General features: G+C 38.2%; 1 protein-coding gene across 1 annotated transcript in view; it reads left to right on the forward strand.

The window, feature by feature from the left end:
* LOC139762795 (uncharacterized) overlaps positions 1–20,206 on the forward strand; it is a 78,470-nt gene that overhangs the window by 45,108 nt on the left and 13,156 nt on the right. Inside the window, exons 26-40 of the mRNA XM_071687951.1 lie at positions 1,043–1,209; positions 2,104–2,231; positions 3,121–3,217; positions 3,597–3,722; positions 5,426–5,537; positions 5,663–5,842; positions 8,614–8,807; positions 8,892–9,084; positions 11,152–11,315; positions 11,607–11,799; positions 14,034–14,146; positions 14,245–14,461; positions 15,579–15,688; positions 17,953–18,067; positions 18,238–18,455. Of these exons, the coding sequence (XP_071544052.1) occupies positions 1,043–1,209; positions 2,104–2,231; positions 3,121–3,217; positions 3,597–3,722; positions 5,426–5,537; positions 5,663–5,842; positions 8,614–8,807; positions 8,892–9,084; positions 11,152–11,315; positions 11,607–11,799; positions 14,034–14,146; positions 14,245–14,461; positions 15,579–15,688; positions 17,953–18,067; positions 18,238–18,455 (2,327 nt within the window). The remainder of the gene's footprint in view (positions 1–1,042; positions 1,210–2,103; positions 2,232–3,120; positions 3,218–3,596; positions 3,723–5,425; positions 5,538–5,662; positions 5,843–8,613; positions 8,808–8,891; positions 9,085–11,151; positions 11,316–11,606; positions 11,800–14,033; positions 14,147–14,244; positions 14,462–15,578; positions 15,689–17,952; positions 18,068–18,237; positions 18,456–20,206) is intronic.

Raw genomic sequence — 20,206 nt, forward strand, 5'->3', positions numbered from 1 at the left:
ATGCCTTGGCACATCATGAAGCCACACTTTCTTCCCAATCTGATGTTTTGTGCATGGCCTCCACTCCAACTTGCATTACCAGGTATACCAAACAGACTTGTACCTTTGTAATTGAGCACTCACTTTTGTTCACATTTTTCTCTATGAGGAAACTGTGCATGCATTTTACCCTTCCTGAGGCACCTCACTCTGGGTCCCACAAACTTTGAATATTTTGACAAAGTAGTAAGCATCACTGTCATCCCCTTGCTAGAGAAACTCTGTCTACTACTTGTGCAGGATTTCCATTACTTTCTCTTTTCAAAATACAATTCACCAGGACTCTTTTAACCCACATGCCCCTTGTCTCAAACGTGATGCCACTGCTGCTACCCTATCATCAAACATTCAGCAGTCCAGCATATACGTACCAACGTTTTTTCACTTTGTTTGCTTATCTGTATCTCCATTTGCTCATTTTACTGTTGCTTCCATTTATTCTCTTGCTTTCATCACTATGATACTCATTTCAAAAATTTCTTTGTTTTCATGACTTCTTTTGCTCCTTTATTCGGCACATTAACCTTTCTCTTAACATCTTGTTGCTTGCAGTTTTACACTTCCTGGTCTTGCACACCTTTCCTGCAGATGATATCCATATGCTTCTTTCACTTGAATCTTCACTCCATCCCAATTTTCATATATCCACATCCCACATTTTGCATACCAAACATGTGACCTGCACAGGTAAGCAGTGCTTCCCTAAATGCCCTCCACTCCTCTTTCACCCCTTGTTTCATATACTTGCCCTATGTTGCTCTTGATTCAGTTTCTCGTTATTTCTGTAAGCAGGCTTTCTTTCAAGCTGAATCTCCCTCACCACTTCTTTCATGTCATTTCATTTTTCCTTGACACCAAAGTCAAATGCTGAGTATCACCATTGTTCAGATTGTTGTGTTTAAGATGCACTATGTACCTCTACAAGAGTTCAGGGTTTTTAAGTGGCTGAAAATTATATACACTGACGTGCCAGTTATTGAAAAATGAACTTTGTATATTTCAGGTCGCATAAAGTTTAGAGAGTCAGTAAGTGTGGGCAGTGCAGAGGGTGTAGTGATGGAGGAGGGAGGTACTGTTAATGGTATAGATCCATCCAACCTTCATGTAACGCTTGCAGAAGTGGAAGAAATTATTATTGCAGAAGAAATTAATTTCACAAGCCCACTACATGTGAGTATGATATTCATTTCTTTGGAGGTCTTCTCAAATTGTTTGAGGTAGTTATTTCAGTCTACTAGAAAAGAAATAATGGCTTGTTTTAGAATTGTATGTATTATATTATTATTTTGCTTGGTCACTGTCTCCCGCGTTTGCGAGGTATATTAACCAAAATAATAAATGCTTTAGAATATGAATATACCAGGGTTGACGTGCTGTCAGTAGATGAACCAGGGCTTCTGACATGTCTGGGGTAAACCATGGAAAGGTCTGTGGGCCTAGATGTGAATAGGGAGCTGTGGTTTTGGTGCATTACACAAGACAGCTAGAGACTGAGTGTGAACAAATGTGGCTTTTTTTGTCCATTTTTCTGGCGCTACCTTGCTGAAGCAGGAGGTAGTGATGCTGTTTCCTGTGGGGCAGGGTGTTTTGCTAGGAATGGATGAAGGCAAGCATGAATATGTTGATGTGTATATATGTGTCTATGTATGAACATAGACACATATATGCTTATGTGCATGTATGGGCATTTATGTTTGTGTACATAAGTGGATGAGCTGTTCATCTGCTTCCTGGTGCTACCTCACTGATGCGGGAAATGGCAATCAAGTATTATGAAATATAAATAATTCATTTTTGCTTTTGTTATTACCACCCTACTACTTAATTTCATAATTGTTTTTCCTTACTTGAACTGCCAGTTTTGTATGTACATACAAGTGTTGCATTGTTCATTTGTATGTGCTGGCTGCTTTGCCTTCTAATTAAAGTTTCTTGTTGGAGATTTCCAGCTTGTTTGTTTTGCTAGATGTCATGTACCAGTTTGCCCAGGTTTTGTTTATTTCTAAAACATAAATTTAGTATAATTTTGTGAAAAAAAAAAGAAATTTACTTTGCAACCCCAAGATATCTGGCGATGTAACGGCAGTAAACGTAAACAACCTGGTGTTGGAGGGATTGGGTGACCGCTACTGGCGAAGATCGGCTTATCAAGACATTATCATCCCTGTCCAGTTGCAGAGTGCTGTATTTGAGTGAGTATAATAACAGTAAATAAAGTCTGTACTCGAGTATTTTGTTTTCCATTTCTTGAACACTATCATACAATCTCTTGAATTTATGTATGCTGTCAGTTAAAGTGGATAGGTTTATGTGCCTTGTTGTGTCCATGTTTGATACTTACTATTGGAGTTCATCTTGAGAGGATGGATAAGTTTTTTGTCGGAATATTATCTTGGAAAGCAAAAATGGGTATGTTTGAAGGAATAGTGGTTCCAACAATGTTGTATGGTTGCGAGGCGTGGGCTATGGATAGAGTTGTGCGCAGGAGGATGGATGTGCTGGAAATGAGATGTTTGAGGACAATGTGTGGTGTGAGGTGGTTTGATCGAGTGAGTAACGTAAGGGTAAGAGAGATGTGTGGAAATAAAAAGAGCGTGGTTGAGAGAGCAGAAGAGGGTGTTTTGAAGTGGTTTGGGCACATGGAGAGGATGAGTGAGCAAAGATTGACCAAGAGGATGTATGTGTCGGAGGTGAAGGGAACAAGGAGAAGAGGGAGACCAAATTGGAGGTGGAAGGATGGAGTGAAAAAGATTTTGTGTGATCGGGGCCTGAACATGCAGGAGGGTGAAAGGAGGGCAAGGAATAGAGTGAATTGGAGCGATGTGGTATACCGGGGTTGACGTGCTGTCAGTGGATTGAATCAAGGCATGTGAAGCGTCTGGGGTAAACCATGGAAAGCTGTGTAGGTATGTATATTTGCGTGTGTGGACGTATGTATATACATGTGTATGGGGGGGGTTGGGCCATTTCTTTCGTCTGTTTCCTTGCACTACCTCGCAAATGTGGGAGACAGCGACAAAGTATAATAAAAAAAAAAAAAAATATTATGCATGAACTCTATAATAGAATTTTTATTTGCAGAGGCCCAGTGGTGGGAGAGACATTGAATGGCTATCCATTGAGTGAATACCTTCATAAGACTGGCCAGGCGAGTGTTTTTGGTAACTACATATTTCAGGTGAGTTATGAAATAAAACAGATTTGCTATGAAATTAACATGAGAAATGGAAATATTTACTGCCTTATTGAAAAAGGGGTAACAATAAATTGAGATTCCTTCATTCCATGTGAACTAGTGCTTCAGGTTATGGACACACGTGTTATGAGATGTTATTTTAATTTATTTTTCCTGTAAGTCAGATGCTTGGAAATGTATAAGGAATTTGTGTTTTGTAGATATCTCCCATGAACAAAATTTTAATGTCTTATAAAAGTATTGATGGTTGAGTAGAAATAAAGCTGATACTTGGACATTAACTTTCAAAACTTAACACTTTATTTGATAGTTTATCTATATTTCGGGCTATATTTTGTAACATTATACTCTTCATTGTTAGGGTCAAGTGTTTGTGCAAGGAGACCTTAAAATGGGAGAGGGTTTCCTAGTTGACAATGTGGATGTTTCATCACTGCAGGAGAATATAGTTACTCTGGATGGCTACCAGACCATCACTGGACAGATCGTGAGTAATTCATTAGCTTTACCTATCTTGCTTATTAAATGCTTAAAAGTTTGGCATGACATTCAAAGACTGTATCAAGGGAAAAGATTCTTGGTTTTTGTCATACATTTCTAACCAGGGATTCCCTTCCGTGCAGTGATAGGTATGTTTAAAACTGTAGTAGTCCTAATAATGATGGATTAGTGTCTTAGACCTTGTGAACTTGAGAATGGAAGGTGGATTTGTTGGAATTGAAGGGCATGAGAACACTATGATGAGGATTGATCTTGTAAGGAACGATAATGTAAGTGTTATGGTTGTAAAGAGCGGAGTATAAATGAGAGCAAACAAGAGTGTGCTGAAATAGTTAGGATATATGGAGATTATGAGGAAAGGATATGCATGAGATATGGAATTTCCAAACGGGATGGGACACTGAAAAGATGGAAGTATAAAGTGAGAGTTCAGAGCTACTGGGGCCTAAATGTATTAAGAGGGTCTGAAGTGAGTAAAGGGTAAAGAATTGGAATGGTATAATATACAGGGAGCAACATGTCAGTGGGCTGAATTGGGGTATAAGAGGTGGGGGGAATCCATATTAGGATCATTAGGGTTTGTTTGTAGATGGGAGATGGTTTCTATGCATTATACATGATGGCTATAGATTGGATGCAAGTAAATGTGGCTTTTCATCTGTTCATGGATCAATCTTGTTAATATAAAAAGTTGCCAACGGAAATATATTTTTTTTTAAACTGGAGGCTTCATTCATATACGTAAGTCCACATCAGGGTTGGTCCTTAATTGAAATATAAAGAGGTTAATGCAAGGAAAAGCATATGCAAATTTTAGAGGAAGTGAAAAGCTTGTCCATTAAAAAGTGCAAGCTCTTAGTTATTCACTCTTCCATTCTCTAGCTGTTATGCATAATGCACTAAATTCCCAGCTGCCTATCCACAAGCAAGCTTACATTGCTTCTTAATAGTACATGCTGCCATATACTGCTACTTACTCTGGCAATGGAATTTTTCTAATTTTGTTCCTAAGGAATATGTTCAACTATGAAATTTTTCTTTTGTAGCTTATTATGGTTTCCTCTTCATTTTCAATATTTTCCCCTAAACTCGTCCTCAAACATGAGCATTATGATTTGGACAATTACAAAAGTGTATGCAGGACATTATCACCAGTTTCTGTTTCTTTTAGTATTACCACAGTAACTTGTGAACAATACACGTTAGAATCTAAGGTTTATACTTTCACCAGGAGTACCCCTGGAGGTAATGAACAAATGAGATTTGGGGGCACATGGATGAATTTGCACATTACCTAGGATGAATGTATTTTGGAAGGACTAAGTCGAGGTTGTTGAATAATAAAGTTCAAAATAACATAGGTGAAGACAAATACCATGATGTACCTTTTTAGCATATTTTAACTTTTGGTGGGACAATAGGCATTGCAAGTACCTGTTATTCCTTTGATAACATAATTTTCAATTTCTAAACTGAGTAAACAAGAGATCCAGTACTGACTTGCCCCTCAGACTAGGATGCCCATTTGAAATGTTTGTTCAGGAAATCTGTATTGTACAAGAAAACATCAAAAGATGTGTCCTTGTTCAACTTCTCCCATATGGATCTAAATGCAAATGTGTGCACAGCTGTTATTGAATTCGAATCACAAGCATCAGAGTTTGTGATATGGATGGTGAATACTTTCAGGATTTTGGTGGTAAAGTGAATGTTATTGGAAATTTAGACCTAAAGGGCAGATTGAATGGTCTTGATGTTGCCACTGACCTCATGCGACTTGATAAGAATATCCCTCATACAGGTAAGATCCAGTGTTGAAGACTGCTTGTTGATTATAATTGTATGCATATAGTGATATAATGCCATGTAATTCTTTGATCTTTGAGGCTAGTGTAAGAATTAAATATATTTTTCTCCCCATTTTAGGGTATTTGACATTTGAAAAAAAGACGGTTATGACATCTTTGGATCTGATAAATTCTGACCTGACTGTGGATTCTCTGAATGGCTTGGATGTGGAGGCTGCAGTTGATAATCTTGTGTTAGTGGATCAGGATGCCACTATTACAGGAGGTGTGGGTCTCAGGTTTACTGGAGATGTTCATGGTATGTTGAATCGATTCTTGAAATTTTAAGGTAGCCCATACTAGATTTTGATTGACATTTAAACTGTAGTTGAATATCTGGGTTAATGTCTTGTAGAGGATGCTTCACTGTTGCTATTAAACTGTATACTAGCAAGATCCTGATATCCACAGACAGATATCCAGAACAGCCAGTTAGTGTGAGGAATTTGAAGAAAGTATTTTGCATCAAACTTCCTGAAAATCGAGGAATGAGATGGAGTAAGATGGATTTGTCCTTGGTACGCCCACCTGTCTAAGGCTTGGGGTTTGTACATACACACATAGGAGCAGAGATGTGGTATATATACAAGATTGAGACAGGACAACGCATCTGTAGAACTCTTTCCAAAACATGCATCCTTGAATACCATATCTGCACATACAATGTGATAATGGTAAAGAACTGGAATTCAGGCATCTTGCAATGGAAATTTCACCTGATTTTATTGGTGTCTTGGAAACAATGTATACCAGCGATAAGATCTCGCCTGTTATACCCAGATGGGTACATGATTCAGACAATACATAGCAACTGTAGGAAAGAGCAGCACTGTGGTGTTACTAGTATATAATCCTCCAAAGAATTGCAATGAAATGAAACTCATACACAGTGATAGCAGTGAAGGAACAATTAGGATGGGACATGAAGCAGTGTGTCCAACACTTTTTAAAGATGGTATTTTAGTAAAATACTGATTGGTTATATAGTGTTAGACTGGGGAATGGATGAGAGGGACTAATACACCATCATTACTAGATGTTATTTTTGCAGTAGCATGGATATTGGTAACTTGTACACCTATTGGAGGAATTGATCATGTATTGCTCAAATTTGAATGTGATGAAAGACTACAGTAAAAGAGCAGAGGTGAGACAGAAAATAGATGATCATGGAAACTAGACAATCCTCCAAAATTTGTGGTAACATAGATTGGGAAATGGCATTCAGTAGCTAGGAAGCAGGGCATGGCAGTGAATGAAACCATGGAAGCATAGGTGAGTCACAGTGTGTGGAGAGGATGAAGGTTCTGGGAGCAATTAAAAATTTTATCGGAGCAAAAATTGGTATGTTTGAAGGAATAGTAGTTCTAACATTATATGGTTGCATGGTATAGGCTGTAAATAGGGTTGAATAAAGTAAGGTGGATGTGTTGGAAATTAAATGTTTGACAATGTGTGGTGTGAGGTGGTTTGATTGAATAAGTAATGAAAGGGTAAGAGAGATGTGTGGTAATGGAAAAAGCGTGGTTGAGAGAGCAGAAGAGGGTGTGATGAAATGTATACACATGGAGAGAATGAGTGAACAAAGGTTGACAAAGAGGACATATGTCAGAGATGGAGGGAAGGAGAAGCAGGAGACCAAACTGGAGGTGGAAGGATAGTGAAAAGATTGAGTGATCAGGCCTGAACATACAGGAGAGTGAGAGGTGCGCATGGAATAGTGAATTGGACCTATGTGGTATACTGGGGTTGATTTGAACCAGGGCATGTGAAATGTCTGGGGCATACCGTGGAAAGGTCTGTGGGGCCTGGATGTGTATAGGGAGCTGTAGTTTCTATGCATTACACATGACAGCTAGAGACAGTGTGAACAAATGTGGCTTTTTTTTTTTTTTTTTTTTTTTTTTTTTTTGCGCTACCTCGCTGAGGCAAGGGGTGATGATGCTGTTTCCTGTGAGGTGGGGTGGCACCAGAAATGGACTAAAGGCAAACAAGTTTATGTACTTGTGTATGTATGTATGTATATGTGTTATGTATGTGTGTGTATGAGTGGATGGGCCATTCTTTGTTTCCTGGCACTAACTCTCCGACACGGAAATCGGCTATCAAGTATAATAGAATATGAATGTGTAATTTTTTTAGTATCCAGTCAGATTAAAGTCCACATCAAAGCCAGGCCTTAATTGAAATAGAGAGTATAATGAAATGGAAAAAGAAAAGACAAGGGAAAGTTTTTATGAATTTTGCAGTAAGTGGAAGCCCTGTCTTTTGCAGTGTGCCAGGTCATTGTTAGTGGGAAAAATGTGGAGATACTTCCAAAGCTTCAACATGTAGGGAAAGGAGCAGCGATCAAAACTGCCCATCCATGAGTCTGATGGCCACACAATAATCATGTGATGCAGCAACTTGCTGAGTATTGCATAGTCTGGCCAGTGGTGAGGGCTCACAAATGGCCAACCTTTTGGGAGGAGAAACCAAAGAATACCAATAGAAGAGGGAAAGTGAACCAACATTGCAGCAAAGGGCAAGAGGGTCAAGTTCAAAAGTTGGTGTGTGACAGTTTGTCAGATTGCTTTCGATTCTAAGTGTGCATACAGAGCTAGGTCCATCCCAATTGTGAGAGCAGTACTCCATACGAGGTTGAATCAATTGCTTGTATAAATGGAGCAACTGCTCAGAAGGGAAGTTTCATCATCTAAACAGAATACCCAGTTTCTTAGAGACAGAATTGGCTATTCCTGTGCTGTGAGGTTTCCAAGAAAGAGTAGATGTTACAGCAATATCAATTATTTTCACTTAAGCAAGAGGTGGAATTGCAGAACCATCAAGAGACAAGAGTTGAGTTTTTGATAAAGATTGGTAGAAATTGGGTCTTGGAGGCATGAAACTTTTAAGATTTTGTTTACCCCACTGAAATATCCTGTCCAGGTCTGTATGTGTGTTTCTTAAATGTTGTCTATTCACATGAATTTTTGAAGTTGTGCAATGGTAAATATGCATTGTAGCTAGCGGATTTCTTTACATGTACAGTAAACAAGTTAACAGTGAGTGGTTTAGTGGATGGAGTTGACGTTTCAAACATGGTAGCTCGAGCTCTGAAGAAGACATCACAATCGCCGCAACATGTAACATCAAGAGTTACTATCGAGAATGACGTCCACTTTGTTAAGGAGCTGTCACTCTCGACAGTCAATGGAGAAGATTGGATTGAGCATCTCAACAATGTAAGCATCTGAATTCTAAATATATACAATAATCTAACATGACTGAATGTACAGTGTAACTATAAACAATTTGTTTCCCAACAGGTGGTTCAAAAAGACTACAGTGGAAAAATCTTTGGTCACAAGATTTTCACAGAACCTCTGTACATTGGAGGGAACTTCAATCCCACAGAAATAAATGATATTGATGTAAGCACACTTGCTGCAAGAATTCTAAGGCGGTCAGGTGAACAGGTCATCGACAGCATATACACCTTCACTGGTGACATCATTGCAAGTATGTGTAATATAAATCGTAGTCTGTGCATCAGTGATCTTTTAATTTTTAAAATAATTCTGTGGCCTGACCTTACCATGCAATAGCATGCATGAAATATGACCTACTTGGGTAGGCACTTGCTGCTTTTACCAAGGGAATAATATCTCTGCTGCATGTTATCATTGTTCATTGCAGAATGTACTGTATTTGGTGTATTTTCTTGACCCTCATCAAAGTCTGTGCTAGCGTAAGTTTTGGAAATAAATTCTAGTCTTTACTGCAATACTGGACTATCACATTAACTGCTTCCATTATTGCTAAGCTAATTAGGATGGTGCTTCACACCATGACTGTGGCTTTGGTATTTTGCAGATTTAAATTCCCAGTTGAAGTATAATTCCATCGCAAGCAACCTAACTAAAGAGTTGGAAAAAATGTAATTGAGCATATATCATCATAGTGTATTCATAAAGGTATGAAGTAAGATTTATGCACAAATTATTAGATTCAAAAGTTAACCTTATTGTTTGGTCAAAATACCTGATGAAGGCATACAGAAGGGAATGGTTGAAGACAGGTAATGCCAGGAAAACTGACTCCACTGATTCCGCTCTTGTTAATATCCATGGATATAAAACCACCCCAGTTTGTGATTAGTACTCCATACTGTGGCATATAAAAGCCCCATAGTTATCAAACCAACTCGATGATAATTGCAGCACCCATAACATACCACTATCCTATGGAAAGCAGACTTTGCAATGATTGTGGGGTTTCCAGGTTATAGTTGTGGAAATGCTTATGATTGACATGTTTATATTATTACAGGTTGAATTATGGCATTTTGAAATGGAATAAATGAAAAGAATGACTTAGGTAGAGACAGGAAAAGATTTAGATTTAGCACAGTTGCTGCAAAGGTGTTAATTGAAAGGATATATGTTAAGTATGAGAAAGAAGATAAGTATTAGTAGACCGAAGGTAGGGAAATCAAGTTGAAGTATGCAAGTGGAATCATCAGCATAAAATTGAATATTGTTTGAAAGTAGAGGAAAGATCATTTATAGATGGGAGAGAGTTTTTGGGTGATGACACAATCCTGAGGAACACCATTGTTGGTGGAATCGGTGTGAGAAGTTGCGACAACTACTACTGTGGTGGAATGACCAGAGAGGAACCTATGCCTAAGGAAATGTAGAAAAATAAAAGAAACGGAGTTTTGAAATAAACATGCTTTAACTATATTCATCTACATTTTTCTCAATAAATCTGATGGCCTGTGCCTTTTGGGAACTCCTCAAGGGGGTGGCCATGGATAAAGTCTCTGACTGGTGAATTCCAGAGCCACTTCTTATCTGTGTAGTGTCTTGTCCTTAACAGGCTACTGGCTGAGGGCAACTCTAGCTAGCGCAATGTTTTCAGAGGTTCCTACCTGCTGTTCTTACCAAATACACCTAATGTGTATACCTAATGAATGTTCTTCCATTATTTTCCACCCAACTACTTACACCTAATGCTCCTTCCTATGGTTCATTTTAGCTACTATCAATTACCCCTACCATTTTGCCAAAAGATAGGGATAGTGCATAGCACTTACTGCAGTTAAATCTAGTTATGAAGACTGAATTGTCTGTGTTGTCAAATGTTGTGTGACAAGTAGATTGTATGTTTGTGGACCGAATGCTAGAAGTCCAGATGTGGGTGAGGCAGAAAGATACAGCTGCCTGTGTTAGAGCAGTAAAACTAGACAACTATTGAAGTTTTGGCTTGTTGTGCAGCTGTGAGTAACCTTCCCAATACCCAAGCAGGTAGTACCAGTAATTTACGTCCATGGTTGGTCTCCAGCTACTACCTACCCATCTAGTTCTATGACACTTACTAGACTATTTCTACCTTTTGATAATGCAACACTAGCTGAAGATTAAGTTGGTGCTGCACTTTCCCAGTGAACACTTGTAGCCTAACTACACAACTCCCACGAAAGGCACCCAGTTTCTCTATTACCTGTATCCACATGATGTTATTTTTCATGTATTAAGAATATTTTTTATATTTACAGCATATCTTTTATTGTTAATCTTCCAGAGGATTTGTATGCTCCACTGATTGATGGAGTTAACATGGACACAATTATGTTGGTGGATGAAGCTGGACACGTGGGTGGAAAGGTGACATTTACTGAGGATCTTAATCTTCTTGATGGACTTTCATCTGACTCAAACGTACTGGATGGCTGCAATATAGCAGAGGTATTACAAGCTAAACACGACATTCAACACTCTTTTGTTAGGGATAGATAATCGTAACCATGCTTGTGGTATGCTCTTATCTAATTGGATAACTGATCAGTTAACTATTTGCATATTCCCATAACAAAGCATTACATGGGAACTTTCTTCTCTTTGCTGCTGCATGAAGTACAACCGACACCAGTCACCCAGATAAAACTTCTTTTCCTTGGACTGGTGATGTAGAATGTGAATTTGATTACCTTATATCATTTGTAAAAAAAAAAATAATCCGACTTTTATCTTTGTCAGCTTCAGAATGGAGCAATCTGGAAGGATGAGGGTGATGTGACAATTGACTCTGATGTAATTGTCGACAACTTAATAATCGAGGGAAATGTAAAAGCTAGTGCTGATATTACCGCGGTTAAGGCTGGAAATAAGGTTGATGTTAAACATTTCTTAAATTCTCTGGTCTTGAAATCATCTGATCAGAGTATTACAGGTAAGAATTTCAACATCAGTATGTACATTTTGTAAGACAAGTGATATTTGAATCTTAGAAGTGGCAACTGTCCTTTGATACCAAGGATAAATATCATACCTTGGTTGTTGATATAGGGTTTGAAGGATTGTCATTATTTGTATAGAACAACTTTTGCATGAAGATCCACATTGTGTTCAGATGTTAAGAGGCATGTTTCTTGCTGTATGCTTGATAATGTTTGGTGTAAACTGTCATGTAGTGCAAACGCTTCACAAGTGTATGTCCCCTTGATCAGAAATGAACCCACCCTTGATGAAATGAGAAGATTGGAAAAATCTGCCCAAAGAGCTGGTTGTGGTGATTCGAGAAGTTCTTGCAGAGGCTCCTACCTAATGCTTGCACTGAGTACTTGTATCTAATGCTCTTGCCTAATGTCCTTACTGTTTCTACCTAATGCTCCTGCTTAAATGTTCTTACATGTTACTTCTATCAATTGTTCCTTTGATTTTGCCAGAAGGGAGGGCTAATGCATAGTGCTCACTGCGTGAAAATCTGGATATGAAGAATGAGATGTAAGAGTTTTGTTGTGTGCTACAGATTGTTTGTGGACAGAATGCAAGTAGTCCACTTGCGGGTGAGGCTGAAAGAAAAGACAGCTACCTGGGTCAGAGGAGTTTAACTTGACAACCACTGTTGTGCTGGCTCACTAGGCAGCCATCACTAATCCTCCCAGTACCGAGTTGGGTACGACTGGTAATATACCTCCCTGGTCATTGGCTGCATAGTAACTATTCCAACTGCATAATTGAGATGAAAATGGCTGTTGCTGTGATTTTGCTTTATGAGCTCATTACTGTTCTTGTTAATTATCTTTTTTAGTTACTTCTTATACACAGGAGAAAAAAAAAGGGAAGGGGACCCAGTAAAATTGTTTGCTCTAGGGCTTGTGCTGACACTCGGTGCCCCTGTACCTCTCTTGCACTACCATTCCTCACACAATCAAACCTCCTTGTGCTGCATTTTGTCCTTCATCTTTTTTCAGTACACCTGTCTTCAGTTCCTTTCTGTCTAGGGCCCTCAACTCTAATTCATACCATTGGGACTACTGAATCACCAAACATCCATCTTTGCCCTTACTAATAGTGAACTCTCCACATACTTCAAAATGCACTCTGTGCTTCTACACACACACACACACACACACACACACACACACACACTGATCATTTCAGCACCCATAGGTCCAAGAGAAAACCTTGAGAAAAGTCTGTAGAGCTAAAAGACCCCATAAACAAAAGTCTATGGGGTCAGTTGTGGATAGGAAGGCTGTGGTTTTGGTGCATTAGACATGATGGCTAGAGAATGGATGCTCGTGAATGGGACCTTTGTTCCTGGTGATACCCAGATAATGCAGAAAATGACAAACAAATATTAAAGACAGACAGACTGATGTGGAAAAATTAGATGTGTACATGGAATGACTACAAAAATATTAAAAAGATTACTCTTGGTTGAAAATGCCAAATGAACATGGTATACAGCCTTGCCAAAGGAGTAGCTGTAAAAAAAACATTGTAGCATTATACATCAAACAGATTGTGATAGGAGGTAGCATCATAGCATAATCTCATTGGTACTTATAGATTGGTGCTCCCAAACACACTCCTCTATAATTTGCTCTTTCAATTAGGTGCTCCTTACACACATCACTGTGGAAGTCTAATTTGTACCAGGTGCACTATCATTCTTACCAACATCACTCTGGATCTCACTAGCCCATATCCACAGCTTCTCCTTCAACTGAAGTGCCATACTCTTCTTTGCCCTCACCCTCATATTTAACGCTTGAACATAACCTAACCATCCTTCCCCTTGAGGTTAGTTTCCCTCTGAGCTAGAACATCCAGGTTCCTCTTCCCAGACCCTTCCTCTCTTCATAGGTTTCATCCTGGTTACATCCATGCCCATTCATACGCCTCAGTCCAAGCATTTGTTTTTGTATTGTTACCACTTTTAGAAGCTGAAATGTGTGGAAGGGAGGGTTTCCGTCTATCTTTCCAGCCCCTTGCTTCTACTTCTACTCCTTCTATGACATTTTAGTTATGAGGGCAGTACATTTCTTGCCAATCTTTGGGGGTATAATTATAATTAGTCCTTTTAACTGCCTGAAGTATTCTGTATGGACAGCATTTCAATGATGTATATTTTTTCAAGCTTCCTGTATCAATTATGGTATATTTTTTCTTCAACAGCTAAGGTACAGTTCCTTAATGATATATACATTGGTGTTCTTAAAGTGGATACCATCAACAATGTGAATATTGATGAGCTGTACCGTTTGGCTGTTCTTCAGAATGAAGATGTGGTATGTTGCTCTCTTCTGATCCATATGACATTTGCATTTTTTGTATAAGAATATAACCTAAGTGAACCATTTGACTTGACAGTACATCTGTGTTGCAGGTAATAAAATGTGACTTAAGTTTCACAAAAGGTCTAACTGTGAGGAATCTCAAGATAAATTCAACCCTTTCTGGTAGAGGCAGCAAAGGGGTGCTGGTAAATGGTGTAGATGTGTCTGAAATAAGAAACCAAGCTGTCCTGACTTCTGATGGTTCCTCTATTGTTAGAGGCAGAAAGACATTTGTCAATGCATTCACAGCCGATCACCTTAATGCTGGTAAGCCTAGATACTCTCAGATGACATTATACATGTTTGTTATATTTTCTCTTGACAACAGCATGTCGCACTTGTCTTGCTCTGTCTTCTCGCCACCTCTGCTGTATATTCTTATGATATTTTGGTGAAAAGCTATATTTACAGCATGTATACCACATATCCTGTTAATATCATCTGGTACTGTACCAGTTGCCACTTATCCTTTATACTCTTACCAATTTTTTGTTACCCATCATAGTGAGCCTCTACCCTAAGTCCACTTCAGCAATTTATTTAAGGTATCTCTGCAAAGTTTTATTTTTTACATCTTTGCATGATTGATAAAAAGCTGTTTAATCGGTTTCATTTTAACTAGTAACCTACATCTTTTGTATTTGTAATAGACCATCTATTCAGACTACTTAACCTAGATATCTTATTGATAATTGTTTTTCAGACCTGTTGTCAAATTTTCCACACCTTGAAATACATAATGTAGCCAGTTGACATGGTTTTATTGGACTGAACCTGGGCATGTGAAACAGCATGGGGAAACCATGGCAAGATGTGCAGGCTGTGGTTTTGGTGCTTTGCACATGACAGGTAGAGAATGGATGAGTGAATGTAGCCTTTCTTTTCCTGGCACTGCCGCGCAAATACAGGAAACTGCAACCAAGTATGAAAAAATGTAGTCATCCATAGACAAAGCCTGAGTTTCTACCACTCGCTCACTGTTTGGGTAAAATGTTCCAATCTCAATATTATATAAATAGTTTGCACACTTATGCCCTCAGCTGCTTTAGTAAAACAAATTTAATTGCCCTTCCTTAATATGTATTTCCCACATCAGTGTTAGGTTAGATTTTTTTGGCTTTGCTGGCTTTTTTTTAAATCGTTCTTTTTACTGTTTTGTTAGATTATTTGAAGTCATATAAAGTACTAAAGTCTCTAAATGGTCATTCCTTTTTTCATGTAGCATTTGGTTGCCAAAACACTTAAAGTATCTTCACCCATATAGGAGTGGTGTATCTTATGAGAGCAAATCCATAAGTGGTGTAACTTTACTTTTAGCACTTTTTGAATATTGGTTGTGGTATTTTGTAAATTTACATCGTCCAAATTAATTTACTTTTTCTAGTGTCGGTGGGTGGCGTGACGGTACGTGACTTGGTAGTTGTGACCAGAGATGATATCATAGCAGACAACCTTGTTTACACAGCCCCCATCTCCATATTTGGTGATCTTTTGGTGAGATTTCATGATTACTAAGCTTCATATTTCTATATTTTGTGGGAATGACAAAGGTAAGGTGGAAGGGTTAGTATAAAGATGGCACTTGAAAAATCTGCAGAAACAACTCTGGTGTGTAGGAGCAATAACCACCCAAGTTCCTATATATGGTTTTAAAAATGATCTAGGTTCTATGATAAATATTTCATCTATTTCAAACCTAATTTACACTTTCAGTACTTCACCCCTTCCTATGTACTACTCATGCTCATTCCCTTTCTCGTACTGAAAATACATTTACTTATTTTGAACCTTTGCAGCATCTTAGAGATGAGAAGCAGCAACCTAGTTAATTCAATGGTGCTTCTAATGCAATTTCTTCCACCATTCAACCCTAGAGTAACGAAAAGATGTAGAGAATAACCACATATTCCACTCATTCCTAGAAATCCCACATAATCAACATGGCAAATTCTGCTTCCCAAAAGCTAGGAATGTTGTATAGGCACCCTAATTGTTTTTCTTGTGAGCAGTTATCACATCTACAAGGGTTTCATATACACATCTCTAGTGGCTCTTCCTCCACCTGTTTATTAACCAGAGGAAGAATTAAAAGCCTTCAGTGTTATTAACTAGTCTGGCTCTGACTCTTTTCAAAGCCATCTCTTTGTTGCTATTCTCACTCTCCTAGAGATACAGGAATTATTTTGGTTTCAATTCTCATGAACAGTCTGCATGTGTTCCTGCTCCAAATACTTGGATAAAAGCTACACAGGAGGCCATTGCTTCCCATAGTTTATGTGTAGAGACTGGTCGCTTGGTAAGTGTTAAAATACCTACATCTTGCAAACAGCTCTTCCTCCTTTGTCTTGCCTTCTTCACGACAGAAAATTTGTACCTTTAAAAGTCAGGTCTACAAACACTTGTAGAGCCCTATTCAACTTCTATTTACTTTTCCTTGTACTTTATTTCTTTCATACAAGATGGCCTTCAGTTGGGGCATGTTATGTCTGTGCCACATTGTTTTCTTATGAAAAAACTATAAAAGATTTGCTTAGATTGTAATTAGTAAAATACAGCAGTTATGAAAATTATTTGTATTGCTTTATGAAATTACTTTTTTCACATGGAGATTACCATTATTGCAAAATTAAATCACTTGATTGGTAAACTGAAATGTTTAAATAATTGTACTCTCAATACACTAAGTGTTATTGCTCAAGCAGTCTGACTATATGCTAAATTAAATGGTTGAGTGCATTTGAAGAATGATCCAAGAAAGTTTTTGCTAAGAATGCATTATAGTTACCAAGTGAAATACGACTGGTTCGAAAAGTTGTTTGGAAATAATGTCAAAAATATAAAGTTCCATGTCCAAGTTAGTTATCTTTAGAAATAAGGTCAAATTCCTGGCTAAAAAATTTTATTAGTGGAATTAAACTCAAACCTGGTTCTTTAGGTCCTGGAAAACTCTGTAAAATTTAATGGCCAAAGACTGAATTTGATTGATACGTAAAGCTGCAGATCAAGCAAATTTAAGAAAGTTGTTTGTCATATGCTATTCAGTTCTTTAGAGACTGAGTGTGAACAAATGTGGTGTAGTGCTAGGAATGGATGAAGGCAAACAAGTATGAAAATGTACGAGTGTATATGTCTGTGTATGTATATGTACATGTATGTGTATTTATGTATGTGGATGGGCCCATCTTTGTTTCCTGGTGCTACCTCTCGGATGGGGGGAAGCTAAACTGAAGATCAGAGGATGGAGTAAAAAGATTTTGAGTGACTGGGGCTTGGACATGCTAGAGGGTGAAAAGCATGCTTGGGACAGTGTGATTTGGAACAATGTTGTGCAGTTGGTTGACTGAACCCCAGCATCTAGGGTAAACCGTGGAAGGTCTGTATGGCCTGGTTATGGATAGGGAGCTGTGGCTTCGGTTCGTAACACATGACAACAAGAGAGCAGGTGTAACTGGATGCAGCCTTTCTAAATATTTTTCTGGCTCCACTTTGCTAATGTAGGAAATAGTATTCGGGAATTAAAAGGAAATTTACGTAAGTTATCAGCTACATTGAAGGTTAAAATGTGACTCCTGGGGATGACAACAATGGACAAAACAAACCTGTAGTGTCTGCCATGCTATGCAGACGGTGAAACAAAGTAGAATGGCTGCAAAGTTTTTTTTTTTTTTTTTTTTTGGATTATGAGAATTCACCCTTAAATTATGATTGAGATTACACCTTTACAAGTTTACTTATCTTTAAGATTCGCATCGTTCCAGGTGTCTGGACTAGTGGATGGCCAAGATCTGGATCACCTGTTTTCTACCAGGGTCACACTGGATGGAATCCAAACATTATCTGCATCTTATATATTTGAAGCAATCAGAGTGGAGGGTAAGCAACTTGTTTAACATAGAAATTTATATATAGTGTTCTGTGTACTTCATCTACTGTATGGCATTTTATAGAATTTCCAGAAATTAATCAAATTCTGTACTATAAGAATTTTGTAATATGAATGCACAATGACTGAATTGCTATGGATACAACTTTTGGTTTTGCAGGTGATCTGGAAGTGGATAAAATCAACAATGTTTCTGTATCGGACCTCATATTGAAGTATGGCAGCCAGCACCAGGTGATTTCTGGTAAAAAGGTCCTCCATGGTGGCATTCACATTGCTGGAGACATCCTTGCTGCAACAGTAAATGGGCTTGACTTCGTGGAACTCAATCGCACTCTAGTCAGGGTAGACCAGAATGCCATCATCGAGGCTGCTGTGGTAACTATTTCGGGTGTTTTAGTACTGAAATGACCCAGTTTTACCCATGCAAGTTAAACCTGGAAGCAGGTTTGTCCTTAATACTGATGCGAGATATAATCTGATTTTGTGGACATGCATAGGTTATTGGGCACTATTACACCATGATTAGGTTGTTCTGTAAGTGGTATAATCAGTACCTTATAAAAAGGTTAGTATGCATGATAATTACACAAGTATTCATTAATGGCCCTCTGAGATATAGCTTTAAGAACTGCTTAACATTATTAAAAGGTAAAATGGGTTAAATATATGAAAAGGGACTGTCTGTAGACAAAAGTTAATGTCTGGCAAACAAAACCTATTTGCACAGGATGGGCGGGAGTTCTATATTCATTGAGTCTGTCTCCTGAACTTCCTATGTCATTGAGTAGCCTTTTAAACCTTTGTATACTGCTGGCATTTAGTCACCTTTGATATTTTATTTCAACCATCCTAATAGTAAACCAGCTCCACATAACATCCTTTGTAAACTTTTTGCCAATCTTTCTGTTATTGCCTTGAAGTTGCATGTGTGATTTGTTCATTGTCAGTATAAAGTTAATTTAGAAACCTGAATGCAATTACCAAAATCCCCCTTCTCTGTCCATACCTCCTTGACATACAGGTTTGCAGTCCTGAGCTTCATATTGTAGTTTGATCATCTCTCTTTTTCTTTATCAGATATTTGTGCTTCTTGATGCAGTCACCAGATATTAAAGGCATAATGTACTTTAGGTATGACATATATCTTGTGAATAATTTACCGAACTAGTCTTTAACCATATACATACCTGAATGTGATAATTACATTTGCTATCAAATGTTTTGCCCCTTTCACAATTCTTATTAGTACCTCTGAGACTACAATGGTCCTTAACTCTCTTTTACACGCAGACTTGTTATTTTCAATTAGGTAATAATTGCACTGAAACCTTTCACCCTGTCCCATCCTGTCTTGCACATACTTGAATTTTATCTTATCATCCATGTCTAAGTTGCAAGTTTATACACGTCATCGTGCAGGCTTATTCACTTGCCATCTTTGCTTGTTTCTCTTGTGACTTGTAATATCATATGCAAACATGTTTAGGCAAGATTCCAGTCCATCAGGCTAATCTTTTACATATGGTACGCAAAGAACAGTAGCAGGTCCAAGACGGCCCTATAACATGCCACTTGTGATCCCAGCCCACTCCAAAGATGTGCCACTTAATTGTATCTTTTGATCCCTTCCACCAAGGTAATTTTCTATCTAGTGAAGGAGCCCGTCTATTATTCCTGCTTGTTTGTCTTTATCAATTCAGATTCAGTACAGTGTTGGAAGCTTTCTGGCCAGGATCACATTCTACCTATCACTATCGTTGAACTTGGTTGGAGTTCACTTTTTTTTATGGGTCTAGAAGGTTGGTTGTTATGCATGAATTCCTTTCCCTAAAATAGCATTGAATCTGTTAAAGCTTCATCTTTGCAAGTCATCTTTCTTTTGCTTTAATTACCTTTTCCAGTCTTTCACATTCAAGCTTGTTATCAAGACCAACCTTTAGTCAAGATTTTCTAAACTTTATAAGATTCAGGCCCAACATTTGTCCCCTTCAACATCTTTGGAACCACCCATTCCTCAAGTAGCCTACTGACCAGTTTTTCAAGTTGGCAAGCAAGTGTATCTGCATATTCCTTGAGCATGTAGGGTAGACTTCATGAGAACCATAGACCTTGTACGAGTCAAACTA

This window comes from Panulirus ornatus, chromosome 44, assembly GCF_036320965.1.
Source record: "Panulirus ornatus isolate Po-2019 chromosome 44, ASM3632096v1, whole genome shotgun sequence".
NCBI classification, from domain to species: Eukaryota; Metazoa; Arthropoda; class Malacostraca; order Decapoda; family Palinuridae; genus Panulirus; species Panulirus ornatus.